The sequence below is a fragment of the Rattus norvegicus genome, chromosome 10, assembly GCF_036323735.1.
Source record: "Rattus norvegicus strain BN/NHsdMcwi chromosome 10, GRCr8, whole genome shotgun sequence".
Taxonomy (NCBI): Eukaryota; Metazoa; Chordata; class Mammalia; order Rodentia; family Muridae; genus Rattus; species Rattus norvegicus.
The window spans coordinates 39,225,001-39,252,916 of NC_086028.1; the positions used below are offsets into that span (position 1 = coordinate 39,225,001).

General features: G+C 37.2%; 1 protein-coding gene and 1 long non-coding RNA gene across 15 annotated transcripts in view; one reads left to right on the forward strand and one right to left on the reverse strand.

Moving 5' to 3' along the window:
* The window catches only part of Rapgef6 (Rap guanine nucleotide exchange factor 6), a 168,375-nt gene that overhangs the window by 68,428 nt on the left and 72,031 nt on the right, over positions 1–27,916 (forward strand). For 12 of the 14 annotated variants that reach the window (XR_001840077.3, XM_017597259.3, XM_006246279.4 and 9 more), the window contains 5 exons: positions 11,180–11,311; positions 20,464–20,641; positions 22,525–22,661; positions 26,083–26,241; positions 26,814–26,966. Coding sequence is in view for 13 of the 14 variants with exons in the window: in XM_017597259.3 (XP_017452748.1) it covers positions 11,180–11,311; positions 20,464–20,641; positions 22,525–22,661; positions 26,083–26,241; positions 26,814–26,966 (759 nt within the window). In the remaining variant the exon portion in view is untranslated. Of the gene's footprint in view, positions 709–11,179; positions 11,312–20,463; positions 20,642–22,524; positions 22,662–26,082; positions 26,242–26,813; positions 26,967–27,916 lie in introns of all 14 variants that reach the window. The other 2 variants (XM_017597261.3, XM_039085933.2) reach the window with 1 other exon arrangement.
* On the reverse strand, positions 5,918–14,155 carry LOC134480793 (uncharacterized). Its single transcript, XR_010055615.1, has 2 exons — positions 12,931–14,155; positions 5,918–6,028 (listed from the first exon to the last, which is right to left on the reverse strand). It is a non-coding gene; the product is annotated as an uncharacterized LOC134480793 (long non-coding RNA).

Consider the following 27,916-nt stretch of genomic DNA (forward strand, 5'->3'; position numbering starts at 1 on the left):
TATACAGGACAAACCTGTTAGAGCATTTGTCTCCTGCCTCCATTTGCTCTGTGGTTGGGATGATGTGCATGCATGGTGGGTTTTTTTGTTTCGTCTTTTGTTTTGGTTTGGGTTGTTTTTTAACCTCTAGCATTTAAGGATATTTAAAGAAGAGACTGTAGTCTTCAGGATTCAGCATTTGCTTTGCCTCCGATGCAGAAGTCTCTGCAGTGTGTGCTCTTCAGAATGAAATAAGTTGATGGAAAAATAGCTATATTACAGAGGAAGGTTTCATGGATTCCAGGAACACAGATTTCATGCATGTTGCCTGCTTGCTTTGACTAATACGGTACTAGTCTGTTTGCTGCCAATGTGTATGTCTGTGTCAGGTGCCTGAGGATGCATGTAACTGTGTGCTGAGCCTGAAATCTAAACATCTTCATTTCATGTTACTTGCTTGTAAAGTGGCATTTAAGGATAATTTTTATACTTAGAACAATATTCTGGTTCTGAAAGCTTCTGATTTTGTCTGTAAAGAGGGTTAGAGGGGCTACATTTATATAGCAACAACGATGTGTGGATTGTAAAAAGAAACTTAGCAGAATTTTGTCAACATACTCGTCAGTGTGGCTCTCTCTGGTTTAAAAGAGAAACTACCCCTCCAACCAAGGAAATATGGCTTTTCTTGTTCGATGTTACGCCAATTGTCTGCAGCCATGGGCCTCCAAAGTAAGTAATTACTATTTTTATATAGTTTAATCATTAAATTTAAATTGCACTTGAACTCTAAATTAGTTCTATTTGCTAATTTCTAAACTTTAAAAATAAGAGCTACAAAACAATATATAAATCCTTGTCTCATTGTCATTTAATTTAAATTACTTATGACCATACTTAACTTGAGGCATTTTGCTGTTTCTCACCTTAAAGAACTAGTATGTTTAAACATAGTGTTCTAATCATGAGCTTATATAACGTATCTTGCTAATGTGGTAATAACTGATAACTTAGAAATGAATTGTTCTATTTCGTAAAATTGAGTGCTTATTCCTAAAGAATAAGGCAAAAAAAAAAGTGAATGTGAATTAATTATGTAAACATATTCAGTGTTCCAAAGTATTTGTAAAATAGTAATTGGTTAAAAAAAAAACAAAAAAAAAAAACCACTTGTCATTTTAAAGCAAACACTGACAAAATCTTGAGTGGTTGAAAATAGTCTATAGCAATGTAGTTTTATTGTTGATAATAGCTTTTTACAATGTTTGAAGCTATCTTTTCTGTTTTAGAAAATGCTTAGATGGTCGATTTTAAATATTTCAAGATTTCTTTGTGATACTTAGGCACACTGGAGACTTCACAGGAAGGTCTTTGTTTCAGAGGTTCGCTGTTGATGGTGACTAAGGAGAAAGTAGTTGATAGCACTGTGTTGTACTGTTTATTCAGCCTAGCTCATCGCATCTTCCCTGAGTGCTCTTGTAGGAGGGATATGTAAATCATTTGGCAACAGTGGCTGTGACATAAAGAGGTGGAAAGGAGCCTAGCTATGCAATTTGTGTTTTTATCTTCACATACAAAGAATGTGGCTGCTTCAGTGCAGACGCCACCTGTGGGCTCCCAGCACTGCTGACAGTAATAGTCACACTACTAGAATTGAAAACTGCATGTGGAAGGGAATTGGATAAGACCAGATAAAACTGAACAAAACTAAGAATGGGGTGTAGGAGTTGTTTTTAAAGAAAAGACACACACAAAGTAACAGAAAAATATGAGAATTCTGTGATGAGTGCTTTCCTGTGTAAATTATTTATAAGTATACATGTCTCCCTCCTGTCTCCCTCATCTTTTACATTATTATTAAGATTTAACTCTTTTTTTAAATCCATTATACTAGATACTAATTTTAATACTTGCTATATTGGATTTTCAAGTTTGTTTTACTCTTTTAACTTTCATTTAATGATTCTTTTTTTTTCTTTTTTTTTTCTTTTTTTTTTTTTTCCGGAGCTGGGGATCGAACCCAGGGCCTTGCGCTTTCTAGGCAAGCGCTCTACCACTGAGCTAAATCCCCAACCCCTAATGATTCTTTTTATTATTTAGTTGTATATAAAATAAGCTCCCAGTCCTTTCTCTATGGCCCTTGAAGTTTAATACACGATCTTCTGTCCATACGAGAAGTTTGCACTGAGGGTCATGTTTTCACTTAGTTGTATGTTTAGTTAGTTTATATATCCATGAAAATTCGCCAAGCATCAAAATGTTTTGTTTTCCTTTCTTAGTACTCTTGAGGACTCTTTCAAGCCACAGAGCCTTGTTTGTCTTTATTTGTAAGAAGAAGGGGGGAGGGTGTTACATTTTTGGCATAGGCTCTTACTACAAAACCCTGCCAAGTCTTGAACTAGCTTTGTAGAGATCTGCCTGTCTCTGCCTCCCAAGAATTGGGATTCAAGGTGTGTACTGCTAGTAGAGATTGTTTTTGACAAAATTGCAGCTCCTCTCACTTTTGTCCACCTGTTATGTCCTTAAACATTCATTCAGTTTGATGTTTCTAACTCACTAATTTATTGTTTCTTTGTAACCAATGCTAGACATGTTTTAAAATTTTTAATAATTATTTATTTTATGTAATATGAGTACACTGTAGTTGTCTTCAGACACAAACAGATCCCATTGCAGACGGTTGTGAGCACCATGTGGTTGCTGGGAATTGAACTCAGGACCTCTGGAAAATGGGTCAGTGCTCTTAACCGCGGAGCCATCTCTCCAGCCCATGTTTTAAATTTTTAAATGTACCCATTTGTGTTACATGTTTCTTAAACCTCATAAGTGAAGCTCACAGTTATTTGTTTTAGTAATGGTTTTTATTTTATAGTCGTGATTATTCTTCTCCCTGTATTCGGATCGTTGGTTTCCAGGGAGCTTCACACAAGAGACTGTTAGCTGGGTGCTCCTTTCACTGTTGGACAAGACAGTTTGATTGAGGTGTCATCTCACTGTGTTGAAGAAGCCATTGGGCTTTGGCTTCTTTATTCTTCTTTGTGCAGTTCACAGCCATGAGCCAATGAAAACAATTAATAAAGCTTTGTCATATCTGACCAGTCATACCTGGCCTTTACCTTACTTCACGTCTCTAAATTTTACTTTTTAGAAAATGAGTAGAAATTGAGGCCACTGAGATACTTAGAACACATATTCCTTAGGGTCAGGTTTGTGTCTGGGGACTGCTCTTGAGATCTTAGAATCAATCTCTCCATCTCTGTCTCTCTCTCTGTCTCTCTCTGTCTCTCTCCCTCCCCCCCCCCCTCTCTCTCTCTCTCTCACTGTCAGCTGTTGGTTATGCGACTACTCTGTACTAAAGGGCCCTTGTAATTTTGGTGGCTTGGAGAATGCCTCCACCATCTTAAACCCCAAGTTGGGCTCATCTCTTTGACTTTATTTTCATCTTAAATGTTTCTAGAGTAATTTTAAAAACCCAAAATCTCTATCACTTTCCCACTTAAAAATTTTCAGAGGTTCACTTTTAAGACAGGAGTTGTAAACACTAAGGAATGTCCTATCTGAGGTTTGGGCTATGATTCGTGGGAGAAAGGGCTGTACTGGTATGCACAACGCCTTGGGTCCTATCTCCAGCACTGCAGAAAGAAAAGGATCCTACTGTTCTTCTCTGTACCCTTGCCTGGGCTGTGCTGGTCTTCTATGGTTTCTGAATGCATCATAAGTCTCTGGGATCAATGCCACTTAACAGAAATATAGTGTGAAAACTAGGTTAAATTAATCTTAATCATTATTAAATGAGAGTCTATCCAAAATATCATTTCACTGTGTAATAATAATTAGTAGTGAAGTATTTTACCTTTTGTGCTAAATGTTAGAAATTTAATATCATCAATATCATTTTACCATTAGAGTATATCATGGCAGGCCTAAGCACATATGTAACTAGATTCACTATTTTGTGTATTACATTTCTAGGTCTTTGTTATCGTTATCTGATATGCTTATCAAAAATATTGATTATCCTAATGATGTACCTCAAACATCACTCTCAAAATTACATCTTGAGATTTAATAATTTCTTAATCTCCTGTACCCCAAGACTTGAATTTGGTTATGCCTAGCATTGGGTATACAGTAGAAATCCCTACTGGCCGGTCACTCTTGAAGTAGGGCATAGAACTACCCTGTAATATTACTCTGGCTGTGTTACCTATGTTTGTGCTGATTCAGATTGATATCCCTCCCCATCTGCTAAGCTGCAGGTATTCTTCACGGTTATGTCTTTGACTAACACTAGTTGCCCTATGAAAGTATTTCAAACATGGAATTGTTGACTATATCAGATTATTCCAAAGCAAACATAAATTTCTTACACTGGTAAGATGTCAATATCGTATTTGGGAAAATAAATTTGCAGAACCGTATGTAAAAATAGATTTCTGTATTGAGGAACTTCTTGTGCTATCAAGAGTTAAAGGACATAAAGAATATCACCATTTTCCAGTTTGTTCAACCATAGAATGAACCATTTTATTTAATTTTCAGTATTCATGAATTGTGTTTCCTAAAATAGTATAGAGCTTTGGAGAGTTGATGCTATGTGGAACACAGACTTGAGCTATCCCGTGGGGCCTCAGCACTGCTGATAGCAGTGGTGGCACTACTAAAATTGAAAACCGCATGTGGAAGGGAGTTGGGTGAGACTAGATAAAACTGAACTTTAGAGTTTCATTTTTTCAGTAATCACAAAATACTGAGCAGCAGTGTTAAGGCGCTGGTGGCAGTCATTCATTTATTCTACAGATATTTAATGAACAGACTGTGCAGGGCAGACATCACTACACCAGGCTTTTGTTTGATGGGTAAAGAGGAAATATTGTAAAATGCCAAGAACCAGAAATTCTACATGAAAAAAAAATTCTAAATGAATATAGTAAAAATACAGAAATACTCTATTCCCTGTAAGCTTCTTACATAAGCTTTAATTATTTTGATGCTGTATTATCTTGTAGCACTTTCAACTCTTTTTTTTTTTTTGACTTGTATGTTAACATTTATTTATGGCTTGTATGTTAACATTTATTTGCAACACTACTATAAATATTGTGTGAATTAGTTATTCCCATAAGACATTATAATAAAAACCCATTTTGAAATCTGCTAATCTTGTTATCATTGTAAAAAAGCAGAATGTGGAGGACTTAGGATTAGATCACTCCTCAGTCAGTGTCTTAGTCACTGGTCTATTGCTGTGAAGAGACATCGTGACTAAGGTAACTATTGTACAAGTAATCATTTAATTGAGGCCTTGTCAGAAGTTTGGTCCACGATCATCACGACAGGGAGCATAGCAGCAGGCAGGCACACCCTGGGGCAGGCTGAGAGCTTCGTCACAAGTTCAATCCTAAGGACCCACATAGAAATCAAAACTCTAGAATGTGTATCCTTATGTTAGCAATCCTTACTAAAGGTGACAGGTTAAAGAATATGTCCCACATTGCATGTATATGTGTACAAAATATGTTTACATATGTTACACATTCAGTTTTAGCATAAAAGGTTTTCAAATTATTTACAGAAGAAATAAAGAATCAAGTATGGCGGATCTTGTAATACTGACACTCAAGAGACTCAAACAGAATTTGGATGCCAGCTTGTGCAGCATACAAAGATTCTGCTTTTATGAAACAAATATTTTCTCCATAAGGAATAAGTTCATCTATATATTTCAAATTAGCTAAAATTCATTTTGAGTCACCAGTCCTAGACTTTCTTTTTTTAGAAAACAACAATATTGCTTTTCTACTTCTAAATCTTTCCCTATAAACCAAGATGTTTATATCCCAGGGCGCGCGCGCGCGCGGACACACACACACACACACACACACACACACACACACACACACACACACGTAATTCTTATATTTTAAACATTTGCGGCACCTTTTATATTCATCCTGAAGCTTGCTTTTTAGTTAAAAAATTTGAGAGATGGGGTTGGGGATTTAGCTCAGTGGTAGAGCGCTTGCTAAGGCCCTGGGTTCGGTCCCCAGCTCTGAAAAAAAGAAAAGAGAAAAAAAAAATTTGAGAGATACATTGAGGTTTAAATGTACAAATCTACCTCAGACCTTTAAATTCTGAATAATACAGTTGGACCTTAGCATCTATGAGCACTGTCCACATGTATTCAACCAACCATGGAGCAAAAATACATTAAACAAATGGCACTGAATTTGTTTTCCCCCTAGCTTTCATTTCTAAACAACTTTGCATGCCATTAACAGCATTATGTTGTGTTAGGTCTTGTAAAAGAGGTTAGAAGGATAGCTTAATGATCAAGTGCACTTACACTCTTGCAGAGGATGCAAGTCGGTTCCCAGCACCCACATTGTGTCTCACATAACATTCATAGCTCTAATTCCAGAGGACCCGAGACTCTGTTCTGTTACATATAGTACACATAACATGAATGCAGGCAAAACAGACACGCATGTGAAATGTTTAAAAATACATAGGAAATGTGAATGGGTTATATGCAGACTCAACCATTTCCCCCATTTTGGAGGAGACTAGAGCAGTTGTCAATTCTAGTATTTGCAGGGTTGGTCCAGGAATCAGTCTACCATGGGTACTGAGAAGCAAGTCCATTCCAAAATAGGCAGATAATGATTACTCTCATTCTGGCTGTTAATCTCCTCCTCCTCATGCTCTAGCTTGTTCTGTCTTTACCTGTGTCTAGCTTGTTCTCTCTCTGCAACCTGTCTATAGCTGTCCCAGCAAAACTGCCTATTCCTTCCCCCTCTTTCTTTTCTGTGATGCTCTCAAGTAGACTCTTTTTCCTGTCCTCTTGAGAATTGGGCATAGCTTATCTGTCAGATCTTTCTCTGATTTGTCACTCTGTCTGCCACTCAATTAGACCTCACTTTTAAACTTCCTTCTACAAACTAACTTTACTTTTATTTTTTGGATTAAATATGTGTACTAAGGGCATGTCCATAGTCTAGCCAGAGGAATTAATATAGGTGTATGCCAAGTGCCAAGTCACACCACAACTAGAAACAGGTATTTTCAGTAAATAGCATAATTTCGGGGTTCACAGTGGGATCAGGTAGCCACAACATTGGGGTTTCTTCCATACACCAAGCAAGAAATCACTCCATACTGTGGATCCTTTGGGCGTCTCCTAACTGACACTATCCACCTGCAGATAGCACAGATTGCAGGCTGAAGTTTGAGGTCCCAGGACTGTGTCATGCCTTGTAAGCCCCAGATTATTTTACCCTTTTCTCTGCCCAATCAACTATAAATCAGGGTTCTCAGATCCCACTGTTAGAGTTTACTTGCTTTGCCTCAGTAGCTCACAGAACTCAAAGACATAGTTTCTTTTTTAGTTAAGGATATTACAAAGGCCACAGCTTGAGAGATGCCTAGGCCAAGGAACCTGGAACTTCTCTGACTTCCCCTGACAGCCTCCTGGGTCTTCACTGTGATCAGTTCTATAGAAACTTTTTAAAATCACATGATTTTTGGGGTTTGGCTTGGTTTTTTACTAGCTAGTTCTCTGCCTAGCTGTGAGTTGTTCTGGAACTCACTTTGTAACCAGGCTGGCCTCAGACTCAGAGATCCACCTGCCTCTGCCTCCTGAGTGCTGGGATTAAAGGCGTGAATGGGCCACTGCAGCTGACACTGCTTGGGTTTTTATAGAGACAGGATTTCATGGGCCTGATTAAAGTTGGGACTACTACATAAAAATAAAATTGTGCAGAAAAAGTCAGATTTACTTCTCAAAGACTGGAAAGGGAGACCTAGCAAAGGTCTTTCAAGATTTTTAAGTATTCTGTCCTCAAGAATAGGGAGCAGAATTCCTTGTGGGAGTCTTACTATCTAGTATCAGACAGGGTATCAGAGAATTTATAGCCAGCTTCAAGGTAAAAAGATAAGGGAAGATTAATTTTGTAACCTGCCTTGTGGAAGGGAAAATCCTGGTTTCTATGGCCTGCCTCTGGGAGGGAACTATAAACCAAGAAACACGGGTAAAAGCCAAAATGAGTATTTCATAGGCTATCATATAAATACTTGCTTCTTAGCCTTTTTTTTTTCCTGGAGGAAAATAAGTGTTTTTCTGGCCTCAGGCAGGATTTAATAGTCAGTTCTAGCTGTATCTTCTATCTTAACCTAATGACTCCATGATTAGATAAATGGTAAAGCCAAACAACAAAGGAGTCCAGATATCTGAGCCTTTAGGCAGTTTCCCTCAAAAGGTTGTCTGTACCTGTGAGACCTTAAGTTTATTCAGTCAGCAACAGCCTTTATGCTTCTGTAATGTTTGTATTCAAGACATCTTGCTTCCTGAATGTAACTTTGGCAATAGTCTTTATAAGCACATGATCTTCAGCAGACCAGGTAAGTCCAGATGTAGAATATACTTGACAGAGTCTGACAGACAAGACATTCTGCAGAGCTTACTGGATTAGATGGTCATGAAGAAAAGGAATAAAAATTTTCTGTTTTGATTCTTACAAAGTAAACAGAAACTTCAGCTTAATGTCATGAAACAGCTACTTCATTTGGTCTCATTCTCGGTTCAGAAAATCTATGTAAAGGCATATGAATGTATTTGCTATGGTTCACAAATGAACTTTCTAAGGAGCATGCGAGTGTTAACTGCAGTCGCTGTATCTTCACATCTAGTCTCTTAAAGAAGAGGTTCAGGAAATTTTTATATATAGTCTTCACATCCTCCCTGTGTCTTCATTTTTGTGTCATCACGTGTTTTCCTAGCATAAAATACAGCATCTTGGGATGCTAACATCAAGTCACCCGAAGCCATGTTCCACTGCTTATTTGAATATGAAACTACGCACACTGCTCAGTTGTGCTGCCTCAGTCCCTCATTAGTAGAGTAAGAAGAGTGAAAATCACTGCTTTTCAGGGGTTGGTAGAGCTTAAAGATTTCTCAGTACACTGTATTACCAGGCTTAGTCTGCAGCTCTTTGACTTTGATTGGTTACATAACTGTCATAGGTGACACCTCCTTGATTCCTTTGTGTGGGAATCAGGTGTGGGTGTGTTATGTAGTGGATGTTTAGCGGGTACAGGAGGGTACCATTCGAGAACATGGAGGCCAGAGCCAAATATCCAATATATTCCTTTTTTCTGCCTTACTCTGTTGAAATAGGGTCTCTTACTGAACCCTACCTGGCTGTTTTGGATAGGCTAGCTGACTAGCCAGTTAGCTCTAAGGACTGCCTATCTCTGCCTCTCTTGATCTTTCTGTCTCCACCTCCTGTGTACTAGGATGACAGGTGTGTGCCACCACACCCATCTAAATGATGACTTTAATCCCCATCCCTTCCTAATATGTAGCATTTATTTGGTCTTGTTTCGAATGTGATAGTATTGATTTATGGGTTGTAGAGACTTTATTTTATAGTTCCCCAATACGTGATCATTTATATTTTTGTTACGTATTTCTGCCTTTGCACATTACTGAATGTTCTCTGTATAATTTTAATTGTTTTTTTTTTTAGCCTTGTATGATTCTTACAAATATTTGATGTCTATCTTAAAGAATGCATGTTCTATAATTTTTGGATTATGCTCTCTGTGTGCACACTGTAGGTGACATTTTTTAACTATGTTCACATCTTTATGTTTTTGTTAGTGAGAGATTTGCACTGACATTTCACAACATGAGTGTGGCTTCATCTCCCATTGTTATTTTCACTTTTAACTTTCTTTTATTGAAAAATAATTATGTTTGTGATGAGGTTTTGATACATACCCATACTGTGAAATGACCAGGGCTAGTTATAAAATATTTAATATTTATATTTCATATAAAATATTTCTTCACGGCTAGAACATTTAAAATCTAGTCTTAGTTTTTGGAACTCTATAATACATTTTTTACAATGATTGTTACTTGTGCTGTGTAATTTGTGACTAAAATTCATTCATTTCTTATAACTGAAACTTTCTACAGTCTCCCAGCTCCCAACCTCTAGTACCCACCATTTTATTCTTTGCTTCTGTGAATTTTAACATTTTGGTTCCCATAGAAGTTAGATCATACATTAGTCCTTCTATTTCTGGTTCATTTTTCCTTGCACATTTTGATGCTGTATTGTGTGTTGTTTTCTTTCAGCAATGTTTGTCTGAATTACTTAACCCATCAGCAGAAGTTCATGGTATAATTAGTCTGTAATTTCTGTAGTCTGAATTCGTAAGATAGTGGAACTTAAACTTGATCATTTTCTCTTTAAAATAAATATAGAATACATTGCGTGTATGCAACTCAGAAACTTATTTCAAATTTTAGGTTTACTTAATGGTCCTGAATCGCAAATTAAAGAGAAATTATATGGAGTGATATTGAATGATCTTATCTCTTCCTTAGAACATTAACTGCTTTGTAGCATATCGAATTATTTCTTGTCTTAACTTCCATAATATTGCTTATGAGATACCTGTTTTATTTCACAGTATGAGATACATCATATAGTCTGCATCCTTGATAAGACTAGTCATATATTAGAGATAAAGTGGTAGAGCCATTTGCTTTTTATTTTTAATTGCATCCTATTTATTTGCGTGTGCACTTGGACATGCTATGATGAGCATGTGAAGATGAAGGATAACTTGTAGGAATTGGTTCTCTCTATTCCTTGGGTCCTGAAGCCATTTTGGTTTATCATGCTTGTAGACAATCACCTTTACCCACTGAGCCATTTTGCCTTGTCTTTTCTATTCTTCTTGTAACTCTGCACTTACCAGAGGCATTCATTGTATAATTGTGATCATTAATCCAGCAACTAACTACATAGTGCAACATTAAGAACAACGGTTGTGGGGCTGGGGATTTAGCTCAATGGTAGAGCGCTTACCTAGGAAGCGCAAGGCCCTGGGTTCGGTCCCCAGCTCCGAAAAAAAGAACCAAAAAAAAAAAAAAGAACAACGGTTGTAACATTTTAAAATCTTGTATAGTCATTTCGTTAACCTTGTCTTACTGCCCACAGGTGCTCACCTGTCATCGGAAACATTACTGTTAATTTTACTTAGACACACTACCAGTGTGTATGTATTTGTGTATTTACTATTCTTGACATGTAAAGCTATTTTTTGTTTTTAAAATTATATTATGTCAAGAACTCTGTAATAAGCAAAGTTTGGGATTCAGAATAACTCCAGTTCTTTTCTCCTTCAGCTTCCAGCAGATCTTACCAAGATGCACCTCACGGACAACCCTCATCCACAGGTCACTCATGTGACTTCTAGTCAGTCTGGCTGTAGCATTGCCAGTGACTCTGGGAGCAGCAGTTTATCCGATATCTATCAGGTAATCATTAGGCTGGGTACTGTGCATATGGACTTTTTGAGTCTGCAAAATACCCTCTGCTTATCCTCTACATCAAACAACCTTTCACAGGAGTCTCCTATGACCCTCAGAAAACAGATAGTTACAGTAAGATTCATAACAGTAGCAAGGGTACAGTTATGAAGTAGCAATGGGAATTTTATGGTTGGGGTTCAACACAACATGAGGAACTGTAGTAAAGGGTCGCAGCATTAGGAAGGTTGAGAACCACTGCTCTAGAAGATCATGTATCTTTTAATTTAACTGAAACTCAAGTATAAGATTTTTAGCAAAGTATGCTTAATATGTTATCTCATTCGTCAGCCTGATTATTTCTTTTATCCAGTTGAATCCATATGATATAGAATGCTTGCCTTAGTTAAGGGAAAGGTTTGTAGAGTTTTGTTTTTGTGAAACAGAATGTTGCCCTGTAACGTAGGCTAACTTGAAATTTTCAGTCTCCTTACCTCAGCCTTCTGAGAACTCATGCCTGGGTTTAAAGCAGGTTTCTGAAACAATGGCTTATACTTGTGAAAAGACTGCTTTTTCATTTTTTTAATTATAGAAGTTGTCTATAAGTAAAATTAATGAAGAAAAGTAGGATTGCTTTTGCATTGCTAAACTTTGCAAGTTTTCTCCCATGTAACTTTAGTGAAATAGAAAGTTAAATAGGGAGTGTACTTACAGACTGCTCTATCTTTAAAGCCGAACAGAAAATTCCAAACTAAGTAAGGTTTTTTTTTTTCTTTCTTCCCTCAGCAATTCTTATAATAAAAAGAGGGTTCTGGGAATCATAATAGACTGAGAGGATCTTTGCACATCCTACTAGATTGAATTCAAATTTGGCTTCAGCCAGTGCTAATTTGTTAGATCCTTATGGTAGCGTATGATAACGTCCTAGTGTAGGATGTCTAGGGTAGTTTTCTAGATGTAAAGCCTCCTGACCTGAAGCCCAGGAGTGGTAGATAACTAGAGATGCAATATCAATGGTTGGTTTACTTACGAATTCAGATACATTTTGTGTTTTGGGACTGACTAGTAGACCTTTCATGTGAGCTGCATATCTAATTTTAAGTTTTTCAGTAGTCATCTACAAGGAAACATAAATTCAACTTTGGTGATATATTTTATTTAATATAGTATATTTAAATATTATTTTGACATTTAAGTAATGTTTTAATGTTGTACTGAGTTTTGTTGCATACTTTTTTCATACTTAGTTTAGATTTACAGCCCATCTCATACTTTACTCTGTGTGTGTGTGTGTGATACAATGTAGTAAAAAGCAAAATTATAGTCATTTTTCAGAAGGAAATATTTACATTGAGTTTTTACTGAGTTGCTTCCCAGATTCAAGTATTTTAAGAAACTGTGATTGGAGAATTTGTAGGCAGATACAAAATCTAAAAAAAAGCTTGCAGTGTTAAGTCTCTGTACAGCTTTCTTAACAAAAAGATGCAGTGACCATCTCTGACTTCCTGTTTGTCTCTTCTACAATATTTATATCCAAAGAACTGATCCTTTCTCTTCTCTTCTGTAGAAATACTCTAAGGAATTTAACAAAGAAAGTCAAACTAATACAGTAACTCTTAGTTACTTACTCCATTTCTTTAGTAATTGGTGGGGTTAATTAGTATATTTTGCCTCTCAAACAGAAGTACATTGTAGAAGAACCATGGGTGTTGTTGCATCTAAAACTCAGTTGGAGCGGTGGTTTCTCTGCTTCTGTGTTGTTTCACAAAGGAATACTGAGAAAGACTGATTCTAAAACAGTCAAATGGAGTGTTGTAGCTGTACATTCTCTCAGAATCATTGGGAATGTATGCCTTGTTAAGAGAAGACAGTAAGCAACAATGTGGTACTGACACTCCGTTGGCACCTAATTTCACTGGGATAGTCTCTTTCTAAGATAGATATGGTTGGCTTTTTTAGGCAAGAAGCAAAGCCCCAATAGTTGTAACAGAAAGAATGCAGGGGTAGTGAACATATCTTTATTTATTCATTCAAGTCAGCGCTTGGCTGTGTACTCAAGGATAGGCTGTGTAAAACTGGTATCTCGTCAAAGATGCTGGAAGAGTGTCTGGGATCCCGCACTGATTGTAGCTTCTTCAGGTCGCTTGCCTACTTAGTGTTAGGTAGAAGTCTTGTATTGCAAGGTAATGTCCCTCTATGTGACTACCCTGTTTGCAGACTTCCATGCAATCTGCAGTTTGTGTTACCTTTTAACTGTTTTCTTTATAATTCATCAAAATATAGATAGACATCTTGCTGGTTAACCTGCATGCTACAGAATATTGAAGAAAACATAATTCAGTTCCATGCCATCAGTTCAGCTTCCTATATCACTAATCGTGTGCATTTGTTTCATGGTCATTAGTGAATTTGTTCACATATAGCACAATTTACCCTTTTTAATATGAGAAGTGAGTCTAAAAGCATTTTAGGCTTGTTTGTAGTCATTTCCTCTCCTGATCCCTGTCCTTACAAAAACCAATCTCTGTTCTACTTTTACTGTTTTACATCTCCAAAATGTTGTGTTAAATAGAATCTCTACAACTAGAAGGAAGTATGTATTGAAATTTATTAATTACCCAGTAAGACCGTGGTAAGTTTTAGTGAATTTACAGAGTAAACAAGTAAAAAAAGATATAAACATTTAAATTCTAGCAACAACAGCTAAAGCTAAAGAAAATTGTGGTAATAGTAAACCCAAATGTAGACGTGTGAGGTACGGGTCTCTTTGGAGAGGCCAGTTAAGGTAGAAATTGTCAGACCCTTAGTTGCAGCTAACTTGTAAGGCAATTGCCTAAAAATAAACATTTTATTGTGACAAAAGCAACTTGGGGGGAAGGATATATTTGCTCACAGTTCCAGTTTCGCAGCTCACTGTGGGAAAGTCAGTGCGGCAGGAACTTGAAACGGCTAGTCAGATTTCATCTACAGTCAAGAGCAAAGAGCAGTGAGGTAGCAGGTGCACGCGTGTGCTCGGCTTCCTTTCTCTACCCTTACACAGTCTAGAGTTCTCTGCTTCTCCTCAGCAGAATCAAGATGGTCTCTGTAGACATTCTCACAGGTCAAATTGATACAGATAGTCCCTCATCGAAACTCTTCCCGTATGATTCTAGATTATCAAATTGATACTGATAGTCCCTCATCGAAACTCTTCCCGTATGATTCTAGATTATCAAATTGATACAGATAGTCCCTCATCGAAACTCTTCCTGTATGATTCTAGATTATGTAAAGTTGATGATTAGGGCTGGAGAGATGGCTCAGCAGTTAAGAGCACCCGACTGCTCTCCCAGAGGTCCTGAGTTCAATTCCCAGCAACCACATGGTGGCTCCCAACCATCAGTAATGGGATCTGATGCCCTCTTCTGGTGCGTCTGAAGACAGCTACAGTGTACTTATATATAATAAATGAATAAATCTTTTTTTAAAAGAAAGAATACATTTTAAAAGTTGATGATTTATGCACATGACGTCCCATAAGACAAAGAAAAACATGCCAGCAAAGATAAAATAGAAAGGGATTCTTATATTTTATGCCTTAAATGGAATAAACTTAAATGATAATTTTAAAATGTGTAGGGAACACTTAAAGGAATATCTACTAAAAGATAAACTAGAACAGAATAATAAAGTAGACCTCAAAAAATTGTAAGATTTTAACCAGAAGTTAAAAACAAGTTTAAAAATGGTGTGTGTGTGTGTGTGTGTGTGTGTGTGTGTGTGTGTGTGTGTGTGAAAGAACTTATGGAATAAAACAGAAGAAAGGTTAAGCATTAGTACTGGACCCAGGGCTACCTTCAGAGGAATACTTGTTAAAGCTATGAATATACTTTTTTGTCAGACATGAATATTGCTGATAACTGAACCAACAGCTGTAAAATTGTATGGTTGTAAGTATTCCAGCTTTTGACATATTTTAAGTGTGAAGACTTGGCATTTAACTATAAAGCAAAGTCTTGTGAAATGATGCAAATATTTCACTTTGGGGAGCTGGGTTTAGTACTATGCTAGAAGCACCATGTAGCCAGGTATGAGGCTATATTCTTAGGCACTACCGCCTTTTGAATTTTTTTTATTTTGGTTTAAAAATAAAAGCCTTTGTGGTAAACCAGAAATTTACCACTATTTAAAAAGAAGATTACAAGCGCTTGCCTAGGAAGCGCAAGGCCCTGGGTTCAGTCCCCAGCTCCGAAAAAAAGAACCAAAAAAAAAAGAAGATTACAAGTAAGGTTCCAATGTAAATGTCTTTATCAGATTATCTTAAATTTTAGCTCTAAGTATGCATTAAGATGGCAGAATATTCTTAGAGTTTCTACCTATCTTCCAAGAATGTTCAAGAGAATATGAAGTGCTTCTTTTTCTAGATCCTTCTTTCTATTAACTTTAGTCTTATCTAACAGCTGGACAATTGAAAGGAAAAGCTCTTGAACAAAACCATTTGTCCTTTTAAAATTTTTTGATTTTGTTTAAAAAACAAAATGTGTCCTTGTGTATGGTTGTACACTTGAGTGTAGTGTTCCTGGAAGCCAGAAATGGGCATTAGATCCTCTTGATCTTGCCTTACTGGTTGCTCCAAGCAATTTAGGTGCTGGGAACCAAATTCATGCCCTCTAGAAGAGCAATATGTGCTCTTAACTACAGTGCAGTCTCTAGGCATTTGTCTTAACTCACTCGTACGTAATCCAAGGCACGAGCCATTCATTCCCCCATCTGTGTGGGAAAGAAACAGACTTCAAAAAATGCCTTAACTTTCAACCCCAGTGTCCATGTTACCAGACTTTGTACCATATCTCCATTAGAGCTGCTTTTTTTTTTTCTTTCCCAATTAGCTTTGTTCTGCTAAATGTTCTTTAGCCACCTGTCTTTAAATTTTCTGTTAAGAATATCATCTGTTCAATAGGAGTGTCACTCAGTGGTAGTTGTTACTTAAAAATATACATTTGCAGAAAGGAGCTGGCACAAAATTTTCCTTCAGGAAGGGGCTTTATCAGGAGAGAAGGATTCCCACCCCCGTGACCGTGAGCTGTAGAGGAGGCATTATCAAGCCTTAAAGTAAGAGAACATTTAAACAAAAAACATCAGGCCATAGGAAGCATGGTAGAGCCTACAGGGAAGTAGAGGACTTTTCTTCAGATTCTGAGAAAAGCTGTAATTGGAGTTATAACTACCCTGCTCTATAGCATGACTGGGTTCCGGAAAGTGAGGAGGGATGTGAGGGAACCTTCACTTCAAATCCAGAGAGAACAGTGGGGCAGGGGAGCTTGGGGGAGGCTGGTTCTTTCAACAGGGTAGACAAGCTTCGCATTGAAGCTTAAGGGCAGGCACTAGCTAGGACACAAGCTTGGCTCGTGCTGGAAGATGTAGAGGAGCTGCTCAGCATGCTGTCTTACCAGGTCTGATCAGGACTGAGCTGCCCTGAGCTTTGACTTCATTTCTGGAAGAGAAAGGCAGCCAGAGAATTTGTGATCTAGCAGTAGAGCGCTTGCCTAGTGTGTACAAGGGCCTGGGGCTTGATCTTTGGTGTTAATCCTAAGAAAAATACAAATGTAAAAAAACACCATCTTATGTCCTTGTCAACTACCCACATACAATGCCATTTAATTTAAACTCCTACTTAAAACAAATTGCAAGAATATGAAGGCTTAAAAAGTACTCTATTAATGAAATATCAGTGCTTCACTCTTATCAAACTATAAATTCCAAGCCTTTCACTTCCCACTACCATCTGCCATCTGGTTCTGTATTCCATTCTTTCTCTACAGCATGCTAGAGTCTGCTTCAGAGCAGAACACGTGCTAGTCCTTCAGCATGCTTGCTTTTCCTTAGCTGTCTTTTTGGTGTTTTGTGTTTAATGGTATCTTGTAAGGGTGGTGTTTTGTATTATCAGAAGAAATGTATGCAGGTGGGACTCTGTTTTACTAATCTTGTTTCTTTTGCTGAGTCAAGCACTGTTTGGGCACTTAGAAGTAATCTGGAAAAAAATTCAAGTTGAATTATATTTGAAAGTAAATACCAGTATTGGTGGAAGAAAATTGTGCGAACTATCTCTGCTGATCAAAATGTAACTGTAAGGCAGAGGAGAGAAACAGTCAGGGCCATCCCGGGCTGCAGAAATGTGGAAGACTGCATTGCACAGAATTCTTGTCTGATCGAGAAAACAAAGATGAATTTAAAAAAACTGAATGGTCCCTGAGAAGGGAACCTGGACACGATTGTGCCGGAAGGAAAGGCATTGGAAACATGAGGGTCTGGCTTCACACTTAAACCTCAGTTTAAAAATGTGGTTTTTATAAGTTGCTTATAACCTGTGGCACCTTTTACTGTAGTTTCATGTTTAGCTGCAAACAGGAAAAGGATGTTCTCTGATGGTTTATTTGGTGAAGACCAACTCATCACAGAGTCAGTTTGTACTCACCACATTAGACAAAGTACATGTGACAGGAAAGGAAAACCAAAAGAGGTTTAATCCTTGTCCTACTAGACTCCTGTGCTTAACCCATTTATCATCATCTTGTTGATGATCTGTGCCTGGGGGTGCTTGGTTCAGTTTGCTAACTATCCTACAAAAATAAGTCTCCTACCATCTCTTAATATTGTCATTCTAGTCCCTCGATTCTGTTTCTTTTAATCGACCATTGTCCATGTCTTGTTGAGTCTTCTATTTACGCTCTTCACCATGCCATCCACCAGTCTTACCCTGGGCTGGTCTAGATCTCAGGGATTCAGTCTTTCGTGTGTTGGGATTGCAGACATGAGCCACAACACACAGTTAAATTTATTCATCTATTCATTTTACAGTTATGAAAACCTTAATGAGAGTCCTTATTTTTGCTTTCTAAGTACATGGTGGTTACAAAATAGGATACCTTCTCTGAGATACTATCATAGTCCATTCAAGCTTCTATTTAAAAAACAAAAGCCGTGCCCTGGATAGCTCACAAACAGTAGAAAGTCATGCTCGTGGGTTAGAGGCTGGATATTCCAAGTTAAGGTGATGGCAAACTTGCCATCCTGTAAAAGACTTTCTGATCTGTAGGTGGCACCATCTAGCTATTTCCTCATACAGAAGAAGGGTTTGATGAACCCTTCTGGCCTCTTATATTAGGGTACTACCCAATTATGAGTATTCTAATAACTGAGTTTTTAGCTGCCCAAAGGCTCCACCTTCCAATACCATCTTCTTGAAGTTAAGATTTCTTTCTATCAAGAATTTTTAGGGTGTTGGAGAGATGGCTCCACGTAAGAGCACTTGTGGTTTTGGTTCCTAGCTCCCATATAGCAGTTCACAACCATCTATAACCCCAGTGCCAGGGAATTAGGTTCCCTTTTCTGGCCTCTCTGGGCACCAAACACACATGAAGTTCACTTACAATACATGCAGCCAAAACATTCATGCACATATAATAAAAATACGGGCTGGAGAGATGACTCAGTGGTTAAGAGCACTGGCTGCTCTTGCAGAAATCCTGAGTTCAATTTCTAGCACCTGCTGGTAGCTCACAGCCATTTGTAATAGTATATGGTTCCCTCTTCAGGTGTGCATGAAGACAGAGCATTCATATTCATAAATAAATAAATCTTTTTTTTAAAGTTTTAGGATCTGGGGGTATGCCTTGGCTAAAGGGGCCTTGGGTGGCCCTGTATTTGATGCCTAGCACTGTTGAAAATGGAGGAGATATGTTAGTAGAGTGCTTGCTATTGGGTTCGAGCTTAGCACTTTATAAACTCAGTACAAGAGCATATACCTATAATCCTAAATGGCAGCAAGTAGATCAGGAGTTTAAGGGCATCTTGGTTACAGGTCTGAAGTCGAGGCCCATCTGGGCCACGAGAAACCTTGTCTCATAAAGGAAAAGAGAAGATAATGGTCCAGACCATAGCAGCAGACTGTTACAAGCCACTTTTCTAGTCTTTAAGACTAGGAGCTCAAGTTGTACATTCAATCTAGATTATTAACTACTTAAAAACAAATAGGAATCCAAAGGCACTATAAAATTGTGCATAAAGCAAGACTGAATTGTTATCTGAGCCCTAATGTAAATTAACAAAGGCTAGAAGATTAATATGCTGGCCCACAGAAACAGTAAAAGCAGTTCTGATTGGGGGGGAGGGGGTTGCAGATAGGGCTCTCTTTCCTGCCTGTCTCCAAGGTCATCCTGTGTACTGTGGTTTGCCTGTTTTCCCTCCATTCTTCTCTGAAATTCTGTTGCTGGCATTATGTGTCCAGTATGCTGTATTTCTGTTGCTTCATTGCTCTTTTTGGTTCTACTTCTCTTACTCAAAAGTTCTCCTTTCCATTTCCCTTCCTCTGCTCTTCCAGTTTATTTTTAGCTTTGTTCCTATTTTTAACTCTTTGAAACTTTCATTGATGGTCACACACATACATATATAAATGTCCCAATGAGCCCACTTAGTGCTACCCATATATACAAGGTTGTGCAATTATCTGCTGCAGCACAAGGAACCTGCCAGCATCTACCCCTCATAGAAAAGACTCTTTTCCACCACTTCTTATAGATCCTCAGCTACAAGTGGGACCTTGGGAGTAACTCTATTCTAGAATGAGTTTTTTTTAATACTGATTTAATTTTATTCAAAGTACTTTCTAAATAACAATGCACATTATGTTGGATGTTTTAACTTCCTTGATCTTATATGGGTAACCACAGTTGCTTATGAGTTCATGAGTGCAACATCCTATATACAGACTAAGTATTTCAGAGTACTTTTCCCCATCCTCAGGCTCCTGAGTTCCTTCCACCTTCTCCTCTCTGAATCATTGGGCTCAGGAAAAGAGAATAAATAACTATGAAAGGGGCCAGAAAACATGTACCGTCTCAAATGAAGCTGTCATAATCTCCACTACTACTCATTTTTGATTGCTGATATTTTTTATTATAGAATCCCAGTGCTCAAATCACCATTTTCTATAACTTTTAATATTCATGCTTTTTCATTTACAGTATGCATCAGGAGCATACTATTAAAAAATATTCTAATCAGTTTTTACTTTTGAAAAAAATCTTCATCTTCTGTGAATGGTAGTTTTTGAAACATCCTAATTCCTATGATATCTAGCATTGATAAGTTTCTAAACTTGTGGTTGAAACTTCTTTCTGTAGGCTACAGAGAGTGAAGTAGGAGATGTAGATTTAACCCGTCTTCCTGAAGGACCTGTTGATTCTGAGGATGAAGAGGAGGAGGAGGAAGAGATTGATCGAACAGATCCACTGCAGGGTCGAGATCTTGTCCGGGAATGTCTTGAAAAGGAACCTGCAGACAAAACTGATGATGATGTTGGTAAGAAATAAATACATTTGAGGCCAACCAGAGCTCCACAGAAAATCCTGTCTTTTAAGAAAGGGGAGGGGAGGGGAGGAGAAGAGAGGAAAGGAAAGGGAAAAGGGGGGGAGGGGGGAAAAGGGAAAGAGAAAAGAAGAAATAATTGTGTTCACATAAACATTTTTACCCTTATGTACAAAATAAGCTGTTGCCACATAACATATTGTACCAAAACATAACTTCTTAAAACAACATACATTTATTAGTTCATAGTCTTTGTTGGTCAAGAAATCAGGAACAACTTAGCTAGATAATGTTAGCTTACAATCTTAGTCAGGGTTTACACAGACTCCAGTCACTTGCGCCTTCGCTGGAGTGTGTGAAAATCTTAGATCCAAGATGCCTATTCATGAGACTTCTGGCCCCAGACCTCAGTTTTATGTCATGGAGTCTTCTTTGTACCTGCTTCTTTACCTTAACAACATGGCAGGCGATCTCTAGTGTGGATCTAGTAATTCACAGTGAGTAAGGTAGATAGATGCCCCCAATGTCTTCTATGACTATCATTTCTTCTGCCATAACCATTACACCATGCAAACTTGAGAGTGTGTTTGTGAAAGACTATACTTGGACATTGGTATCAAAATGTCAGATCATTGAGAGCCATTTTGAGACTTGCTGTGAGTGTTTATAAAATAAAGATGTTGGTTTCATTTTACTGATTTGTATCTTCATGTTCATAAGACATTTAAAGCTCACTAGAGTAGTACCTCAAGTCTATGAAATAATTTTTAAATCAATTTCAAATATATTTCAAGTACCCTCATTTGTGCACCCTCGTTAATGTTACCCTCATTAAAACTATAGATAAAGCTTTTTGTATATTTCTCAATTTGTTACAGTTAATATATTTTTAAATGAAAAGTTGAATCTAAAGATGGTGATGCATCGTTAAGGAACTAAGTTTACTTAGTGTCAGTTACATATTGCTGTTGTTTATTTAAGATTTTATCTTAAATTTTTTATCATATTGCTGTTCATATTAGAAGTCAATGTTAAGTGAAAATTATAACTTTTATTAGCAATGATATATTTAAACATTGCCATTATAAAGATAGAATATTGTTAAATAACCTTGTGCTTAGACTTGTGCTGTAAACATCCACACAGACACTCTACCTTTCATGAATTCCAGTTACCTATGAGTGTATTATCTTCTTTGTGTGGCCAGTTCTATCGAAGCTTGTTTATCTCATTTTGGATGTTTGTGCATATGTTTCCGTTATTTTTATCTTTATTTCTTGACATCAGAAAATAGCCTCAGAAACCCATAAACATTTAGTAAAAATAATAAATTTTTGGTAAAAGAAGTTAACTAATTAGTTGGTTTAACAAATCTTGAGCTATACATCACGTTAGTTATCCTTAATTTACTGACTGACATTACCAGTAGAATTATGAAAAAGAAAATTTTAGCCTAAAAGGAATAAATAGAAGGGTTTGTGCAAATCTATCAAATCAAAGTACAGCACTACTAAATTGCACCACTGAGCAAGTGACATCTTGAACTAAGCACATCAAATAGATGTTACAGCTTTGTCTGAACCTTTGTGGGTTCCTGGTTGAATGATGTTTCTCAGTATGCTTGTGTTGGTATGTGAGGGTAAATACGCATACAGTTTATAATGTGTGTGTGCACACATATAGCCTACTAAATTAACTGGGTTTTTTTTAATTATTTTTATGTGATAGCTATTTTGCCTGCATGTATGTCTGTGCATCATGTGTGTGCAGTGCTGTGGAGGTCAGACATGGGTATCAGATCCTGAGTTAACAAGTTGACTGTTGAATTACAAAATGTGCTGTATGTTAAAGTAGCATCATTGGTCTTTTTCTTATAGAGCAGTTACTTGAGTTCATGCACCAGCTACCTGCCTTTGCGAACATGACCATGTCTGTAAGGAGAGAGCTCTGCTCTGTCATGATTTTTGAAGTAGTAGAGCAGGCTGGGGCTGTTATTCTTGAAGATGGGCAAGAGGTAAGTCAGCAAATTAAGTGTTAAATTAACTTCTCTAAGCTTGTATAAATTCAAGCTTTTGAGTTTAAATTCTTTTGAGTAAATCCTGAGTGGGGTAGTTAATCTTTGAAGAGACAAGTTGTGTTGTTATTGCTTTACTATCTAAATCGTTTTCCTAGCAGTAGACTTTATGCAGAGTAGATAATCAATAATTCAACCGTTTTTAATAACTAAAATTAATAAATCTCTAAAGAATTTTTGATTGTTGTTGTGGGTGGGTGTGTATATTTAAAACTTAGTCCCCATGTTCATTGAATGTGAATTAAAAGGAGGAGGGCCAGGGTATTGATGCTGATCCCTGCCTCCTAGTGGATGTGACAAGGCTGTAGTTTGGTGTTTCTCAATCTTTCTAATGCTGCAACCCTTTAATACATACAGTTCCTCATGTTACAGTGACCCCCAACCATAAAATTATCTCATTGCTACTCATAACTGTAATTTTGCTACTGGTACAAATTGTAATGGAAATATTTGTGTTTTCCAGTGGTCTTGGGCAACCTCTCAAAAGGGTAACAACCCACAAGTTGGGAACCACTGCTTTAGTGTGACTAGGAAACACGACTGTAAGATTGCTCAGAAGTGTATTACCAATTTTTTAATATTTCCAAAATTCATTTAGAATTCTCTATATTCACACTCTCTAATCTGTTCTACTTACTAGTGTCTCCTTAGAACAGAATAAACTCAAGAGTTGTGTCAAAAGATGGTCATTACATATTTGGGTTTTTTTGTTTTGTTTTGTTTTGTTTTGTGTTTTTGGTTCTTTTTTTCGGAGCTGGGGACCGAACCCAGGGCCTTGCGCTTCCTAGGTAAGCGCTCTACCACTGAGCTAAATCCCCAGCCCCTACATATTTGTAATAGGAAAAACTGAGTATGCCAAACTATAGTTTAAAAACAAGCAATGGCTAACCAAATAATGGGTAAGCGTGGGATAAAAGAGTAGAGTATTCTTAGTCATTCTTTGTGTTACTGGGGAATCCAACCCAACATACTGGACAAGTGATGTCCCACTGAGCTGTGTACTCCACAAGCTCACATTCTTTTTCAATTGCTAGAAATTCTTCCAGGGGCAGATGTCTCCTCCAGCTTTATTTGGATGTTTTGTACATCTAACAAATAATATACACATCCCCAGGAAGTTTGAGGAGATAGATTAGTTTATATTTTTATCTTTAATGACAAGATTAGGGACTGGAGAGATAGCTAAGTTGGTAAAGTATTTGCCATCAAATGTGAGGACACGCTTTTGGTCCCCAGAAGCTTCAACAAAAGCTAGATTCGTGGCATCCATCTGTAAACCTAGCACTGAGTAGATGGAAACCTAAAGGTCCCTAGGGCTCATTGTTCAACCAGTCCAGCCTGCTTGGCAAGCCCTTGGTCAACAAGACCCTTTCTAAAAGAATTATGTAGTTGGTGTCTGCAGAAAGACAGCCAAGGTTGTCCTCAAGCCTCCAAATGAGTACGTTCACATATGCACACATGTGTACCTGCACCTACACATACACAAGCGAAAATAAACCAAGGTGGATAGCACCTGAGGTTGACCTCTGGTCTCCACATGCACACACTTGTCTACCTATATATACAAACACATATACTCAAGTAGAATACTCTAAATATATTCAACAACTTAAAATAATATATAAAAGCTGTTTAGACAGTAGGATTTTAATGTGCTTTTCTTTACAAGTTTTTATGTTCTCTAAGTCTCTATAGTTCTGTTAGCAAAAATGTATTGTCTGGTTGGGCAAGGTGCACACCTTTAATTCCAGTACTAGGGAGGCAAGCAAATATATCTCCATGTGTTAGAGACCAGCCTGGTCCACATTAGCAAGTTCCAGGACACCCATGACTACATAGAGATCTTGTCTCAAAAAAAAAAAAACCAGACACAACAACAAAATATGTATTGTCCATCAACTTTGTACTATGTATTTCTGTAGACACAGGAATATATTTGGTGGTTGGGAAAAGACACAGCCCCATTCTCTGTAGTTTATATAATCTATAAATTCTATCTATAAATTCTACTGTGTTCTTATAATCAGCAACAAAGAAATGGACTTTAAAAAAGTCTTTTTGTTACCTAGTTACTACTCAGATTGCATGGAAAATGTTGAAAGTTTAGGCTCACGAAGAGGAATGACTATAAAGAATAAATGTTCTTTCACTAATACACAGAAGACTTTTAAAAATATAGCTTTAGGGGGTTGGGGATTTAGCTCAGCGGTAGAGCACTTGCCTAGCAAGCGCAAGGCCCTGGGTTCGGTCCCCAGCTCCGAAAAAAAGAAAAAAGAAAAAAAATATATAGCTTTAGTCTAGATAGATGGCAGTTTCAGGGGATCCAACATTCATACACATAAACTAAAATACACTTTTAAAATTAGAAATGTGTACATGCATACGTGTCATCTCCCAGGCCAGCAATATGGTTCTGTGAGTAAAAGAACTTGCCTCAAAGCCTGACCTCTCTTCAATCCATGGTACCCATAGAGTAGAAGGAGAGAAATAATTTCTACTTTTTGTCCTCTAACCTTCACACGAACATTGTGACACACACGTGTCAGCACACATACACCAAAAATAAATACAATAAAAATGTATCTCCCTCATGTTAAATGATTTTACATAAATGATTTGTTTTTAATATGAGCACCAATTTCTAATATAATGTAAATATATAAAATATATAATTTGTTAACTGCATTAAAATTCAGGCTTTTGCTAGTATTTATCATTAGGATGATTTCTATGTTGGGCACTGTTGTAAGTAAGCATTTGGTCTTTATTAAATTGGCCATCTACTTTAGGAGTTCTATATTACTTTTTTCTTTTTTAACATCTATTTAGCAATAAACTGAGGCCTGAAGACATTATATAACTTCGTGAAAGTCACTGTGCTGCTCAGTGGCAGGGTCTGGATTTTACAAATTTCTGCTCCTAATAAAGGACTTAGCAGTTGAGACCCCTGGGTCTTCTTAAAGGAGATATGGGACACCTTACAATTGTCTCTAAGTCCAGATTTAGGGAGTATGAAGCCCTTATCTGGAGACCTAGGGCATGTGTGTGTGTACACTCATGCACACAAAATAAATTTTCTTTAAAACAATAAGTGGTTTTTGAAACAGTACAGTATTTTGCCTCAGAGAATTTGGCCAATTAGAAAATTTCCTTTGGTGACTAAAAGAAGAAAGTGAAAGAAACCAGTAGTTCTGTGTAGACAAGGCATAGGATGTTGCTGAATAATTACTGAACATAGAGCTAGGTCTTCTCTTCTCCTTTAAGTGATGCATTTGACATATTTTGTTAAATTGTTGGTCAAAGTTAACTTATAACTGTCTTTTTTAAAAAAAGATTCTAATACCTTTATTTTCCTCTGTAGCTTGACTCGTGGTATGTCATTTTAAATGGCACTGTAGAAATTAGCCATCCAGATGGGAAAATTGAAAATCTCTTCATGGGAAATAGTTTTGGAATCGTGCCCACTCTGGATAAGCAGCACATGCGTGGAGTTGTCAGAACCAAAGTCGATGATTGTCAGGTAAAGCTACTCTGCTCTGTTCCCTCCTCCTTTAAGACTGGAAATGGCAGACCTGCTTTTCTCTTTCTTGCTCAAAATAAAACAGCGTTAGTTGAGAATTAGGATTTTTTGATAGCCTGAAGTTGACAAGAGAAAGTAGATTTTATATCTCTCTCAAATTTTGTGACTTGAGCAAAGTGTAACTTTTTAAGAGAATGTTTCAAGTAACTGTTGGTTTGTTTGAACATTCAAACTCTTGTTATCCAGTTCAGGCGCTTTCTGTTTTCAGAAAAGGAAGGAAATGGGAACTTGTGAGTTGTTAGTTTCTAGCTTACTCCTGCTTCATGATTTCTTTGCATAGTGTCTGTTTGAGAGAAGTGGATGTTCACTTCTCCTTTTAGAGCAGAATGCAGAAGATTCCACTTTGTCTCTCCGTGTGAATTGTTTACCTTGATTTTTGTTTGAGGTTAAACAAATTGAATGAGAAAGCACTGATGCCACTTGATTTCTTGCCACAGTGCTCAGCCTTGGTGCGTAGTGATGTGTTTATGTACTATAGGTTCATTAACTGTCCCCATGTTGTTCTCGGACAGTTTGTCTGCATAGCCCAACAGGACTATTGGAGAATTTTAAATCATGTTGAAAAAAACACCCATAAAGTTGAGGAAGAGGGAGAAATCGTCATGGTACATGAGCACCGTGAGCTAGACCGGAGTGGAACTAGAAAAGGACACATCGTGATCAAGGTGGGTGTTTTTATTTCTTGTTCTAGAAACTTCATTCAGATCTTTCATTTTGCTTTAAAAACAGGCTTTAGACCACTTCTATGAGTAATGTAAAGTTCTTCACTAGCTTGTTGTCTAATTTGTTCTTACACACTTGAATGATAAAGGATAATTATTGCCCTTTAATATCCAAATTGATATATTATTTTAGATTATACTGGTCAAATGTTCTTAAATATGTAAGCCTTTGATAGTGGGTGTTGGTCTTACAAAAAAGAAAGCAAGCAATTTTAGTGGCAAGACCGGAACTAGAAATTTAAAAACTAGCCACAAAGACACACAGAATCCACAGTGAAGGTGCAGAGGTCTTGTTAGCTTGAAATCAGCTGTGGCGTCTCTGACCCTTTCTCTAATTGAAAACAGAAGAGGTGCAGTCAAGACTGAGGGAGGGAATCTGGAGTTGTGGTATGATTACACTCAAAGCAGCAATCTCTATATTTTCTTCTCTTCCTCTATTCTTTGTCACTCTTGTCTCTATGAAGACCCCTAGATATAAAGTAAATCAAATATAAGTTGAAACTAAGATACATGGTTCTCTTTTTAAGGTAGCCTTATTTGAAAAATATGTCATTAATTGGCAAGTGGAGAACTTAATACCATAGAGAGGAAATACAAGTGATGCCATATCAGTTCTCTCCTAGGAATTGAATTCTTAGAGCTGTCTCTTAGTATAAGTTTTGTGTGCAGAAAAGGTGAGTATGGCTGAGTATGGTAGTTGCACACCTATAATCATTCCCATACTAAGAAGATAAAGGCAAGAGGATCCTGAGTCCAAGACTTGATTGAGCTATATGTAAAACGAGTTCAAAGCCATACACAGCTATTTGAAACTGTTTCCAAAAAAAAAAAAAAGAAAGAAAGAAAGGACAACATATAAATAGAATACATAGACTGATGCATATTATCATTTT